Here is a 14,710-nt window from a genome sequence, read left to right on the forward strand (position 1 = left end):
GTGATGTACTTCAGTGTTGCATATTTCTTAACAAATTTACAGTCAGTCACATTACCACAAACCAGCTGACAGAGAGAAAACAGTCCCCTGGGGCATTTCTTCACTTTTTCTTATTAAGTAATTCAGCATTTCCAAGATATTAAGCACAGACCACATTAATTCACAATGGAGAAGACTAGTGGTAAAGAGCTAATAATAGGTGAATAATGAAGTCATAGATGAAGCCATAAAGGAAAGTTTGACAGCATATTTTAGACTATTTGTACACATTCACAAGTAGACCTCCATGTTTGTTCAGGTTGTTGCAGTGCTCTTCTTATAATTGCCTCATCTTGAGTTTGGTTAAGCCCCCTGAGTAAATTTGTCTCTGTATCATATGTGCAGAACATTAACTTACATATGTAGCATGCAACATGACATTACACAATTTGGAGGTTTCAGATAGGACTGTAGATTTTTTAGCGAGAAACTGAAGTCATCTATCAGTTGGATTATGCTGCTTGGTTTGTACAGGTGACATAATAGCCTCCATGTGGTGGAAACAGTCCTTCAGACTGCTTGTTGCCAAACTTTGCTTTTTGTCGGTTTTATTTATATTTATGTGACATGCTCTTTTATGTTCAGGTTTTGGGCTAAAAAATGTTCTTTATTTTAATTGAAGTGCTTAAGTAGCCTTAAGCGTAACTTAAGAAAAAGAGTATTTCCTTATTTTATTTTGTCTGGTGGGTAGATTGTAATACTGGTTAATACTGGTTAAGCCTGAGGTGAAGCTAAGCCTGAAAACCAGGACTAGTTTGGAGGGATGAGGTTCCATAATTTACAGTAGGTCAAAAAATAAATAAAATAAGCCAGATTAAAAAAAAAAAAAAAAAAATGGTTTAGCTGCTAATCTTGCTTTAAGACAAAACAGGCTGTTTGCTTTAGGAGTTTTGGTGTGGGAGCAGAAGTTTGTGAGCTTCAGATGCAGACTGCCATTTCTCCAGCTCCACACTCAACTCCACAGTCACTGGTTCCAGTTGGACGGACACAGAGTTGTCTGTGTGGACATCCATCTCACATTCCTTCCTTCCCTTTCCTTTGCCTACAGACAACAACATTAAACAGGATTCAGGATTTTAAGCAGACTGAAAAGAGAAGTTTACTGACTTTGATAAATAAAAATCCTTTACATTGGATGCCGAATAGTTCAAAAACATTATATTTTACAGTATTTATTTATGTCAAAACCATTTTAAAATTAATAATCTCTATACTCAGTTTTACAGTTGGAAAAGTTATCTAATGCTGTTATCCAGATGATTAGTAAACCTTTTGAAACTGCTGTATTCTTCTGTCCTCTCCGCTCCTCCTTCTTCTTGTCCTCTTTGATTTTCTTTTCCGGATCCTAAAGATGAGTGAAAAACATATCCCACATGAAATATGTCAATTTGACAACTGTCCCACATGTTGCTAGTTTCTGTTCCTTTTATAGTCAATATTACTCTTTTGGACATGATAAATTCTGTCTCAATGTTTCTTAATTTGAACTTCAACCCAAGCTGTTTCCTAGTAATTCCAGTGAAATGGACCAGATAATGATCATATATCTCAGCAAAGCGCTGGCTGTGTCAATACCTGTTTAGCCTTTTCAAGTGTTTGCGTAGCTTCCACCCCAGACTCTGTGTGCAGAGCACCAAGATCACAGAGGACATCGACCTTTTGACCTCTTTTGAACAGGCTTTGCAGGGGGACGTGGACAGACCCAAGGATTCTTCTGATGGGGGCATCCTGGATCAGCTCTGGTACAGATTTCTTCTTTTTGTCTTTAGACTTGTCTTTGGTGGAACCAGATTTGATTGGAGACTGAGGAAGATACCAAAGACATGAAATTATTATGTTTAGATGCAGTCTAATTTAATATGCCAAAACAGACTTTTAACACCTACACAGAGCCGATGTGACAAGCTCTGGTGGATTCACCTGTTGACTGTTTATGTTTCTAACGATCCTCGCTGACTCTCACGTCATGTGACACTAAAATCAAGGGCTAAATAGCACATTACAAATAAATGAGCACCTTTACAAACCATGGCGCAAGTGAAAATTGTCTTTTTGATGTATCAATTTATGTAACTGTTAACTATATTGCAAAGGAAGGCTGAAATAGAATATACATTTAGGATAAGGGAAAGTAAAAGACCCTGACCTGCTCTCTCCAAAACGTCATACTACACTACCTTCAACCAAAAGAAAATCTGACCCCCTCTCTCCCACTAATAATTTCTAATATAAAATTTATGAACTATACTGAACTATAATACACTCTGATGTGTGGTCACAGCATAATGAGATGAAGAACAGCCGAGGTGGTTTGAATGAGTGAGTTGGGGGGGATGCAAGGGCTGTCTACAGTTTGTGTTTCCGTGGAAAGTAAATGATAAGCTCACTTCTTTCCCTTTTCCGCCTTTCTTCTCTTTTACAGTTTGACTGGGTTTGGCCACTGGGGCATCTTCGGAAGCTGCAGGCCATGACAGGACCTAAAATGTCAAATGCCAGAATATGAGTCTTAACACATTTTGTATCTAAACGTTTACCACCTGAAACCTTATTTTCTGTACCTTTTCCTCCTCTATCCTCAGATAAAGGCCTTGATTGAGGAATCTCTTTAAGCCTCCCAGATCACTAACAATGTACGTTTGTGTGTCGCTGAAGTCCATGCACTCTGACCATGTCAGCTTTGATGTGTTGTGTCTTGACACTGCAAAATCAGAAAAATACACAAGTGAAAGTCTGGCACACAAAAACACAGAAACAAGCCAGCATCTGTGAGTCAGAGACACTTAGTTGAAATAATATAAACGAACTTACCATACTGTTGAGTGGTAAGTTAAAAAAGTGTTTGACACATGATAATGCTTATTAAAAATGACCTGCCTAGTCATCCAGTTTCAGGGCGTGTACACTCCACTGGCTGTTCTGACTGTATGTTTCTCTGAAGAAAATTTTGTAAATTCTACAGAAACTGATAAGAAGTTCATCCCAGTTATTACATTACTAAATCAAGTTAATCCAAACATCATACTGATATTATTTCCAAACTCCTTTATACCACTGCACTCAATGTGATGCAATAACCTGTTTTTTTTTTTATCTTTCTGTATAAACAACTGCTTCAGCGCTATCAGTGTTTGCGTAGTAATCAATTTTCCTGTATGCCTAAAAACTTGTGCAGTTACTACCATGTGCACTATCATGGCAGGTTTCCTCAGTATACACTATCAGGTCTCTTGTGTCTGGTTTGGATGTTTCTTTTTCACAATTCTTGTTTGATTGTAGGACAGCATCACTGGAGGCGTTTTCTTTCAGATGCGCTGTACCTGCTGCATCAAATTTAGACTCACTGTCGAAGTTCTGTGAACAGCAGCACAAAAAAAGATTTAAAAGATAGTGAAAATGTGTTAATTTCTGTGCAGTTTTACTTTTATCTGGACATATTAATTCCACTTCTAAACTCCATTTTTCACATCCCACAGTGTTTAATGTTCATTTTAAGATAACCTTACAAAACAAGGCACATACTGTGTGCAATGACAATAAAGTTAAATCTAATATAAAACAACAAAATGGCTTGTTGTGAAATTTCCCATGTAAGAAAGCACAGCTTAGGTATTAATTCTAATTTTGGCCAGTTGCTAGTGTGTACTTGTTTTTGCCATTCAAACCATTTTTAGACAAATTTGTTTTTATTACCTTCTAATTTTAACCTGTTTAATATTTTTTCCAAGTCGTACTATAATATATTTATATGGTTATATAATTGTTTCCTTTTCTGTTTGATTTATGTGACTAATGTATTGAGTTTTTGTGATGTAATAGATTTAATATGTTTTAGTACATTTTTTCTATTCTTCGATTGTTTCATACAGACATACTTTGTCCCATACGCTGATTGATTCAGTCTGTCTTTTTCAGTTCTGTGAGATCAAAATGTTTTAATTAAATGTGCAATGTGTGCACATCTTTTGTCTTTTGTCACTTACCTGTGAACTGTCTCTTTGACCTGAGATTAATGGATAGGTTCAAATGTTTTCAAGTCTATCTCAGAACATTACTCACATGTCCATATGAACATTGAGAGAGTTATTAGTTGCTGTTATTGTTCCTCATTTCCATTTTGGCTGCAAATAAATCCTTTGCTAACATGCCTCCATTGAAAGTGATGGGGACAATATTCTCAGTCCTCACTTTGTGTAAAAATTACTTCTTAAGTGGAGTTCTAAAGACTGAGCTAGTCAAATCAAGTGGGTATTTTCCAAAGTTACCTTCCTTTTAGTACAAAATTCCCCCTTTTTGTTTCCTTGCCAACTGTTTCCTTGCTGAGGTGTGGCAGAGGGTTTATATAACAGAGGGAATTTCATACTAAAAGGACTCTAACTTTGGAAGATACCCACTTGTTTTGTCTAACTCAGACTGCTGAAACCACATATTAGCTTCAGCTGAACTTGAGAATGCATTTTTACAAAGCATGAGGACTGTAGACTGTCCCCCATCCCTTCCATTGGAATTGCTTTAGGAAGGGATGTCTTTGCAGCCAGTACAGACAAGAGGAACAATTTCAGTAATGAATGACTCTTTAAACGTAAACGTGGGCATGTGAGTATTGTTTTAAGACAGACTTGAAAAAATGTGAACATTTCTTTTAAGTTCTTACGTGTGAAACAAACAAACACACACAAACGTGTGTGAATTATTATTGTAATTTATAAAACTGTCATAAAATATCACAAAGTAAAAAAATCCCATGTGCCAAAAACACATTTGCTTTGAATTCATTTTTTATGTGACATTCTGGACAGTGTTAAACTTACAGAGGTGCATAGAGACGTAAAGAGAAGTGAAGGAATGATACGTCACCAGGTTAACAGTTGTTTGATGACTAAGGAACTGGTATGTGATAAAATAGCCGTAGGTGACAACAGGGAAGTCTGGAGTGTTTTCATCCACACTCATCAACGGGTCTGGGATTCCCCTCAACCTGCCCACGCTCACTGTGGCTGATGCCCGGTCCACTTTCAGATCTGTAAAGAATAAGTTATTATAAACTGTGACCCCGCTCTTGACATGGATGAAATGACTGATGAAAGAGCTGCCAACTTAGGAAATTAAAAAGAAACAAGAGCCCACATTCAGAAGACTCAGACATACTAATTGACAGCAGAGTCCACAGTCTCACCTGTCATCTTGGCCAAGCCCCTGAAACAATGTCTTTCCTCAGGGGAGATCCATGAGGCGTCCAGGCAAGTAAGCTGTGGGAGACTGTCCACAGTGAAGCCCGGGTAGCAGGACGCAAGAGTGAAGGGGTTTCCCTCCAGCAGCAGCGTCCTGAGGCAGGGGAGCGTGCTCAAGGCGTTTAGCAGGGCCTGCTGGTCCTGAAACCCACAGTCACTCAGGTCCAGACACACCAGCTGAGGCCTGAGGTCAGAGACAGTCAGTGTTTTTACAGAACAGCAGTGTGTTGTATTGCAAGATGGATTCAGTTTGCCTTTTTATTCATAACTAAACCTTGTAGCACAGATAGAATAGCAACAATGAAACATATAAAGCTGCTTTTGAATTATTAACTATTATGTGCAGCAGGAAAGGAATTATTTCAGAAGACCACTCCAGCGTTTTAGTATAACACTTCCATAATGTTGGATGACTCATAATCCAACTCGTATATTTGCCTATATATACCTACTTCTTTCAAATGCCACAACTCCAGTTGGTAATGCAGGCTTTCTGTTAAAAATTGAAAGTCTCTGTTCGGGACACTTTTTACAAATAAATTGCAACTGCAAGCTGAAAAGTCACCCTGCAACACACACAGTGTGTGTTCAGGCCAGACATCTGTTGACAAATGTATAGAATTACTGATTCTATTAATTTGGATGTTTTCCCATGTTTAATTCATTCAACTGGTCATATCTTTTTTTCTTTTTCTTTTTTTTTGTATTCATTTAAAAACAGTTGTATGTCCCAGAGTTTCTGGACATGATTATCTAAAAGCTGTTATCTAAGGGTCTGTTGTCTATTATATAACTGTTGTCACAGGATGTGTCCTTGTGACGAATATACAGAACTTCATGTGTAAAACCGGTGGAGTGTTTGTAGATATTTACAATTCTGTTTAATTGATGACAGAGAAGGAAAGCTTAAGAAATTAATTTCCCCTATGGCTTATTAAAATGATAACCATATTAGAGTGTTTCAGAGTATTTGCCTCCTGAAATGCATCAGGAAACACAAGTCAGTTTGTTCTCTAAAATAATAAAGGCTAAGGTCTAAAGGTCAAGTCAATTCAGTCAACTTATATTTATATAGCCCAATATCAGAAATCACAAATTTGCCTCTCAGCTTTAATATAAAGCTTTAGTATAATACTTAACTTTGATATCAGCTGACAAAATGGGGCTGTGGGTGTAATTTTGTAAAAGCGTGAACTCCTTGCTCCCACTGAAACAACATTCAATAGATGTGGTTCTTTTAGGTGGGATCAAAAGATTTTCTACCTAGCAGCGTCAACTGCAGTCATCACTGTGTCATACTAACTGACTACTTCGGCAGGAAAACATCCAGTGTTGCCTCAGTAGGCGTTACCTAAGCAGACGTACTGCCATCAAATCACTACATGTGTGAAATCTGTCACAGGTAGAAAAACCATGACACGATGTGATGCCATTGTCTTACCTTACAGACAACAACAACTACACAATTCTACTTGAGTTTTTGTCAGACTTGGTTTGGGTTGTCCTCTTTTGCAACCAGCTGACTTCCTGTGTGTGTGCGCGCGCACTGACCACTAACCAGTGGCTTCCTGTAAGGTGAGAGACGTCTTCTTGGGAACCCAGACTGTTTGAGCCGAGGCCGAGGTACTGTAGTCGAGGAGGCGGACGGCTGGTGAGACTGTTCAGAGCAGACAACCGGTTGGCATGTAACTCCAAAATCTTTGAAAGAAACATATTTACAATCTAACAGTTAATCATCACTAAATCACAACAGTCACTGCACTTGCACTGCTGGACATACCCCAACCAGTGATGTCACAGCAGGTGTTTTATCTTTGATGTGATGGAAAAGCAGGAAAGGCAAAAGTTTTGTACCATTTTGTAAATCACCCTTTAATGACAAACTTTTGTAGAGGAAACCGGTGACTCGTTTAATCTGATAAGCTGCAGATCAAGTTGGTGCAGGACTGTGACTCACCTTCAAGGTGCTGGGAAGGGTTACTGCAGGGATTTCTGAGATATTGTTGGCACTCAGCACCAGTTCCTCCAGCTTTGAGAACTTTAACAGGCCGTCGTCGATTACAGATACCTAAACACAACACAGACAGAACATCAAGTACAACTTTTTACAATCGTGTAAAAGCATCAAGCGTGCTTTTGAACAAAGTCAGGTACAGAGTTGTCACAAGACCTAAGTGGTTGCTCTGAGCCCCTCAGCCACCAGAGGACCCCCAGACAAATTGAAAATGTGACTTACTTTTGGGATCTTCTGTTTATTTTTTGTACCCAAATATTCATTTTGGGTCCAATTGCTGAGCTCTTCTGAGAGAAAACTTTAACTTGCCTTAATATTTTGGGGCCATTATATCAAATCATGCATTCGGGGATGCTATAAGAATGTCAGGGATTGTATATTAAAGTAATAATAAGTACATTGAGAGCTTCGAAAACTGGAGATAAATTCCTTGTATGTGTACACATAACTGTGTATATTGTTTTTATTTTAATTTTTTATTCTATTCTAATTCTAAATATTTGTTTATTATATGTTCTGTGTGTGTAGCATGAAGGGGGCTACAACTTTAATTTCATTGTGCAGCCTTGTGTTATAGAAATGTACCTTGAACCTTGAACTTGGCCAATAGAGCTGATTCTGATAATATGCTTTTCTTTTTTAAGAACTATACACTGTACAAAACAGGTATTTAAAGTACAACATTTAGGTGTAGGAGAAAAAAATCAGTACACTCACGTCCTTGTCCACAATTCGAAGTGTAGTAAAGTATTTGTAAATGAAGTCAGTGTGCAGATGTTCAGGTGTGAGCACAGCCAGTTGTCTCAGGGCCAGAGCTTGAGGGCTCCATGATTCATCATGCCGCCATGGAGAGTGAGGGCAGCTCAGTAGATCCAGGAGGGCATCTGTCTCCTCTGCCTCTGCTCCCTCTGTACTGTCTTTGGTCTTTCTCTGAGAACATAATGACTGTTTAATATCTTATACAAAATGCAAGCTACTGTGTGCAGTGATGTGAGTGCTTTTAACCGCTAAATAGACATGATGATTCTTGAAGATAATCTAGAAAACACTGCAACCAATTTACAACTAAAAAAACACTCACCCAGCTGCCATATCCACAAGGAAAGTCATTCAGACACAGGCGGTGAATGTGCTTCTGCAACACAGCAGAAAGTGTGTTTGAGCTCATGCCTGTCAGCAGTAGTTACTGTATGACATTTGTAAGATACAAGAGGAAACACAGTAGCTGTAGTATGTTATGTGTGGATAGTTTAGTCTTTGGTCAGTCTTTCAGGGAAAAGGCCCCCAGTGTTTATTGTTTACAAATGGTTGCTGGTTGCCTGGCAACAGCTAAGGCTCACTCCAGGAACACTGCATCAAGTCAGGACTTCAGTGTCTGTGTAGGTGAAGCAGCTGAAACTTTTTCCTGCTATGGCAAGGTACATTTCTTCTATGAAAAATGGGCTATTTATCTAACTGCACCCATGTAAGTGGCACTCACTGGCACCTTCTAATGCTATAACACACAGGACCCCACTCTTCCAACGCAAATCCTCCTGCTGTGGAGAGTGACTGCTCCCTGCTGAGTTACATCATTTGATATTTTTCATGCTCACCTCTCTTCCTATGTTGTAGTGTGACAATTTATTGACCATTGTAGACATTTTTCTTCAAACAAATCTTCTAGAGAACTTTGCTGGGATCGAAACATCACTGCAACTCCCAGAGGTTCAAATCTGGCTCAAAACTACTATGATTCAACAGCCCACACCCCCACGACTCACATGTTAGCATGGATCGACCAACAAACCAACATTGCCATGCCTCAACACATGCCATTAGCATGGCTAAAGAAACATGTTCTTAAAGCCACAGAAATGAAATATGTCTCCTTGTTCAAGGATTTTGACTCCAAATAAAGCTTTAAATAAAAGGGTGTAGAATAACAGTTCTACATTGTGAGTAGTGTGTTATTTTTTCTTATGAAATTATCAGGGCTGAGTGATGACAAAGTAGGAAGTTTCCACTGGGGAATCAATCAACACATCAGTCACATCACTATGACTCAGGTCCATTGAAATAGGACTCATTGCACATGGAAAGCAAGGAAATAGGAAAACTGGTGTTTTAATCCAAAAACAGAGTTGCAGGGCTGGACTGGGAATGGAAAATAGCCCTGGACTCAGACTGAAACGAGACAAAAACACCCCCACCGACACAACCCAAGCCAGACTTAAACAAGATTACTGAACAATATTTATAAAAATAACTTTAGTAAAAAGTAATGGTATAATGTTAGCAGTATAGTATTAATATCTGAATAATATAATGTTAGTATATTCATATAATTTCATATAACAGTATACTATATACCACTAGTATAATATTAATTCCAAATGGACAATACAGCTGTTTAATACTTAATCGGTTTTGTTCTCTCTGCTGCCAGTGCCTCCGGGCTCACTAGGCTGAGATGATTGACTGGTAATGGCGCCAAATTAATAATTTGTTATTTTAAAACATTTGGTTGCATCAGCCTCAAGGGACTTCAACTTCTTCTCTCTCAGCCTTTTAGCACCACCTTTACGTTTTATCTTTTTCTATTTGTCCATCCTGCTCCACTCCACTATTTATCCAAATGACACCACTTAACAGAGATGGAAAAGGGGTGGGCCCAGGTAAAGATGGAAGGAACTGGACCAAAAGAAATTGGCTGGGAGAGAGAGGCTGACAGATGTAATACCCAGCCGCAGCGGGCCAGTCAGCCACAGCTGGTGTATAATCAAAGTCTCTCTCGCTCTTGTTTTTATATAATTTTGGCACTCTGTAGGTTGTAGCTGTTACTCAAGGTAATCCACAAATAGTTCCTACATGATACTGCTCACAACAAGGTCTGTGGATTATACTGAGTAACAGGTTCATGATTTCTGGCTCTTTGAGCACCACAAGCCGAGGGCCATAGAGTAGCATTATATTCGAGAGAAGGCAGAAATCTCTACGGCCGATGTCTCCAAACCTCGGCAACACCAAAACAATCTAGATGGATAAATAGCACCACAGGTAAGAGTAAAATATGTATTTTGGGGTGAACTGTCACTTTAAGTCTCTACAGATCCACTTAATTTCCCTTTCACTCTCATCAGTTGACAAGCTAAGCAGGCAGACTGTATCTTCCTCATACTTTGCTTATATTTTAAAAGTTATTCAGCACCTTCATGTGCTGAGGGATTCTTTTGAAATATTTGAAAGAGGAATGAGGAAAGCAATGTGATTCAGAAAGGTATGTGAGATAAACTATGCCAGTTAAACATTATACTCTGTTATGGTTTGATGGCATCATAACAAAAATTTCTGGAATACCTCTGCAATCTATCAGGTGGTTTAAAATTATGTGGCAAATGACAGTTAAAACTTTTCAGATAGCAAAGTGTCGTTTCTTTCATTCAACCGATAAACATCAGATATCTTAGATTACTGTGTTTCAGTTTGAACTGCCTACATAAACCAGTGACCTACAATTCAAACTAGAAACAATTACTACAAGATATGATAACGTCAGCGTCATCCACCGAATGGCATGAAACAAAAAAATCCCATGTTGCGCTATATAAGCTCAGTGTGTGCCAGTTTAGGGGCATTAACACAACGACAAAAAGACAAAAGTCACACCATGTCTCATAGTAAAGGTAAGCTGTTTTTAAATGAAAGTTAAATAATTTAGGATTTTTTTTTTTCTGCAAAGAGTAAGAAAATTAAAAACTTGTCAAACTCACTGTCAAAATTATGTTGTGATTTCTGGAGTATTGCAAATAAGTGTTAAAGGAATAACTGAAACATTAACATTTTACTACTTTACCAGCAGTTTATTTCCTTATGGTGTCTGCCTGATTAGTGAGGGACTGAAAAGTCTGAAGGGAAGCCTAAAATCTGAAATGAGCTTTTAAGCAACATTCCCTTAAAATGTATTATTATAGAAGCAGAGTGGGGATTTTTCTGTAACAGCTACTTCCAAGGTGCATGGAGAAGGGAAAACTTAATCGTCAGTACAGTGACAAAGGTCATTTGAATGACCATGATGGAGGCCACAAGCCGAAACGCAATGGTCTGACAATAAAGTTGTTCTTTATAGGCCTACTACATGTGTTGCTGGACTTTGAGTCTATTATTCTCTCTCAGTATAATCTTGAGTTTTGACTCTGTGATGTTGATTCTAGTTAGACTTGAGCAAGCTTCTGGTTGACTTTTTATGCAGATGACAGCATCATATTTTTTGTGTATAACTTCCTGCAGAGCTCCTGCTTTCCTGCATTGTGATGATGCACATCTTCTTTATGGCCTCCGGATCAACTGAATTTGGGAAGCTGCGAGAGAACATATTTCAGTATGTAGAGATATCCATGTGTGATCTACTGACGGCAGAAAAAGATTACGTAAGTAAACACGTCATACTTTAAGTTTATTAAGTATACAGTGCGTTGAAAGTGACACCAAACAACAAGGTCCTGCTTTCACAACTTTTACAACATATTTTTGAAATTCCATTTCATTTGAGATGTATTCAGTGGTAAAAGCCAATTAGTGTTACACAACATAAAGGTAATACAAAGTCAACTTGCCTCCTCACTGTAGATGGAGGGACCTTTATTAAAAGTTATGACAGCTGACAGTGTCTAAGCTCTGCGCTCAATCATTGACTTTGTCATAATGACTTACACTTTCTTTTTAGGTGAAGCATATATTTAATGAAGATCCACCGATGAAATACACTTCAAAGAGTTTAGAGCCCCTTGAGGGAATAACTTTGCCTGTGGGAAACACCACGGAAGAAATCCATGCCTCCGTCTGTGCAATCACCGACTACCTGTGCAATCACCTGCCGCAAATCATCAACAATCACACTCAGGAGCACAAGAATGACATCATCAACAACGTTACCATGTTTCTAATTCAGTTCAGAGGAGCAGTTAATAAAACCTTCAACACGAAACAGTGCCACAGAAAATATGAAACAACTTTAGACGATTATAAAATGAAAGTAATTGGTCTGCGAATCATTTACTCTGCCAGGCAATGGGTGGAGAGTGTATTAGGAAAAAAAATCTCCTGTGACTGAAAACACTTTGGACAACTCATTTATTTATTCAATTATCTATTTATGTATGTATTTATTTGTTGGTATGCTATTTATTTATATCTATATTTATTTATAGTTGCCAGTATTTATTTTATTTATATTGAATGATCTTCCACATTGTCTGTCAGCCTTGTGCTGCTTCATTCTGTATTCTGATACTGTACTATATGACCTTTTAAAATATAAATTGGCAATAATAAAATATTTAATTCAAACCACTTCCACTTCCATCTTTTTTTAAATTATTATTATAAATTATTTCATCTTTGGTTTCACTGCAAGACAATTTAAGGGTTCTTCTTCTATATCATGTGTCCATCACTGCAACTTTTTGGTGTAACCCATCATTAGACAGGAATCCTATAAGATGCATGTTTGTCTTTCTATACTTGTGCGGACACTCATTGACATAATGCATTCCCTGGCCCCTAACCATAACCATCACAACTTAATGCCTAACCTAAACCAAATTCTAACCTTAACCTTAAAACCAAGTCTTAACTTTCAGTTCTTTGAAGTAGTGAGGGCCCAAATGTCCTCACAAAGCTGAAATGTCCTCACTATTGGTTTAAAACCAAAATTGGTGCTCACAAAGATAGCAATACAAGCATGTGTTTTCTTATTTACATAATCACACAAGATAAAATCATCACACCACTTTAATAACCAGTGCTGTTACACATATTTGAGTTTTTTGCTTGACTGTAGGCATGTTACGGGATGTGTAGGTTTTTAAAAGGCAGAGATTCCTAAGAGGGAACCCCCAGAAAGTAAGACAGCACCCTGAACTTTTATGACTTTTTCTGTATACTAAAAACGCAGGGGAAAATATTAGGCCTAAGATGTTGATCTTTATCTAAGGAGCCCTAATAAAAGTGATCCTCGAAAGATGGATCAGAGAAAGTGTCACATCAGAGAGCCTGCTGATAAAAGCCTCCTGGAGTCATGGATTGCCGTGCAGGTAAGCGTCTCGTGCGGTTCAGAGTCTATTTTTAAACCAGGCGGTCTTCCAACTTCTGCAGGCAAAGTTGCGCAACACTTGGTGACTGCAGATCAGGCCTATCTGTCTGTGTGTGTATTCATGTTACACTTATCTCCACTGTGTGCTCTTTTATGTCTGTGTTGCAGTTCTCATCTTCCTGTGCCTGCTTATTGCACAAGCAGCCTGCGTACCTCTCGGACAGGGAACAAAAAATGGGGCCTTAAACACAACCATCAAGCTGATGCAGGAGGAGCTACGGACCGCTTTGGACCACCTCGTAAGCTTTTTGGTGCTTAATTAAATTTATTTACTAATCAAAACAGCTCGTATGGATATTCACATGCAGGGGTGGAAAGTTGCGAACTCTCTACTGTCTTTACTGAAACCTTTCCAGTGCTCCTATCTAAACTTTTATCGCTTTGATTTTCGATTAAGTAGCCTCCACTACTTTTTGGGGGTAATTACAGTTTACAGTAATTCAGTTTTGGTACAACCAAAAGGATATTGGATTTGTAATCTGTTTTTTTTTCCAAATACAAAATATATGGCACCGCATTTAAAATGTAAGTACAGAAATAGGCTGTTAGCGACTAAATGTACTTAAAGTTTCATAAGTAAAGTAGCTTACTCATTATGCAGAATGGCTCCTGTCTGTGTCATTATTGTTGATGCATTGACAAGAGATTAATCTGTAACAATGCATCATATTTTATAAACTGATGACATGTTGTAAAATCTGAATCTGCAAAGTAGCCTAGCCTAACCAGTAACTACAGCTGACCGATGACTGTAGTGGAGTAAAAAGTAGCCTACAATATTTCCCTCTGAAGTGTAGAGATGTGGAAGTAGGTCTATTAGGAACATAATATGGAAATACTCAATTAAAGTACAAGTAGCCTATGTCAAAATTGCACTTAACAACAGTACTTAAGTAAATGTACTTAGTTTACATCTCTTCATCCCTGGGGATTACTCATTGATTGAAACCTACCCGCCAAATCCGTCTCCTGCAGGCTGCACCCGGACTGCTTCCCAACAACTCCTGCATCTCCTTGAACATCACGGAGTTGGTCGGACAGGAGCAGCAGCCCCTCACCGCTCACCACCTCTCCTCCCTCCGCTGCTACATGCTGGAGATGTCCAGGCTGACCCCGGAGCTGTCGCATCAGCTGAAGAAAACCAGCCAGTACACTCAAGATATGGAGCAGATGATGAGCGGAGGGACAGCCAGTCGAAACTGCAGCCTACCCACCTTTGAGCGGGATATGCACGGTTATGTGTATGTCAGATGTCTGCTGCAGCTTCTTGACCAGCGGTTAAGCGAAGCAAAGTTT

General features: G+C 38.6%; 1 protein-coding gene across 2 annotated transcripts; it reads right to left on the minus strand.

The window, feature by feature from the left end:
- Positions 1 to 66: 66 nt before the first annotated feature.
- Positions 67 to 14,502, minus strand: LOC122876273 (leucine-rich repeat-containing protein 43-like). 2 transcript variants are annotated; one of them, XM_044196364.1, is made up of 13 exons: positions 14,368 to 14,502; positions 8,363 to 8,416; positions 7,999 to 8,211; positions 7,225 to 7,335; positions 6,826 to 6,965; positions 5,213 to 5,451; positions 4,894 to 5,057; positions 3,219 to 3,390; positions 2,598 to 2,737; positions 2,427 to 2,516; positions 1,615 to 1,842; positions 1,309 to 1,384; positions 67 to 1,081 (listed from the first exon to the last, which is right to left on the minus strand). In XM_044196364.1, the coding sequence occupies exons 1-13, from the start codon at positions 14,434 to 14,436 to the stop codon at positions 921 to 923; spliced, it is 1,857 nt and encodes a 618-aa protein (XP_044052299.1). In that variant the 5' UTR covers positions 14,437 to 14,502; the 3' UTR covers positions 67 to 920. The 2 variants fall into 2 exon arrangements, with proteins under 2 accessions (XP_044052299.1, XP_044052300.1); XM_044196365.1 differs by lacking the exon at positions 14,368 to 14,502 and having other exon boundaries at positions 8,363 to 8,580.
- Between the last annotated feature and the right edge of the window lie 208 nt (positions 14,503 to 14,710).

This window comes from Siniperca chuatsi, linkage group LG5 (genome assembly GCF_020085105.1).
Source record: "Siniperca chuatsi isolate FFG_IHB_CAS linkage group LG5, ASM2008510v1, whole genome shotgun sequence".
In the NCBI taxonomy this organism is placed as follows: Eukaryota; Metazoa; Chordata; class Actinopteri; order Centrarchiformes; family Sinipercidae; genus Siniperca; species Siniperca chuatsi.

Coding starts and splice junctions, on each gene's coding strand:
- LOC122876273 (XM_044196364.1), bottom strand. CDS start 14,436: ATGTTCAAGGAGATGCAGGAGTTGTTGGGAAGCAGTCCGGGTGCAGCC. Junction 7,336..7,998: donor TTCGAATTGTGGACAAGGAC/GTGAGTGTACTG, acceptor TGTTGTGTTTAG/GTATCTGTAATCGACGACGG. Junction 1,385..1,614: donor CACTTGAAAAGGCTAAACAG/GTATTGACACAG, acceptor ACTCATCTTTAG/GATCCGGAAAAGAAAATCAA.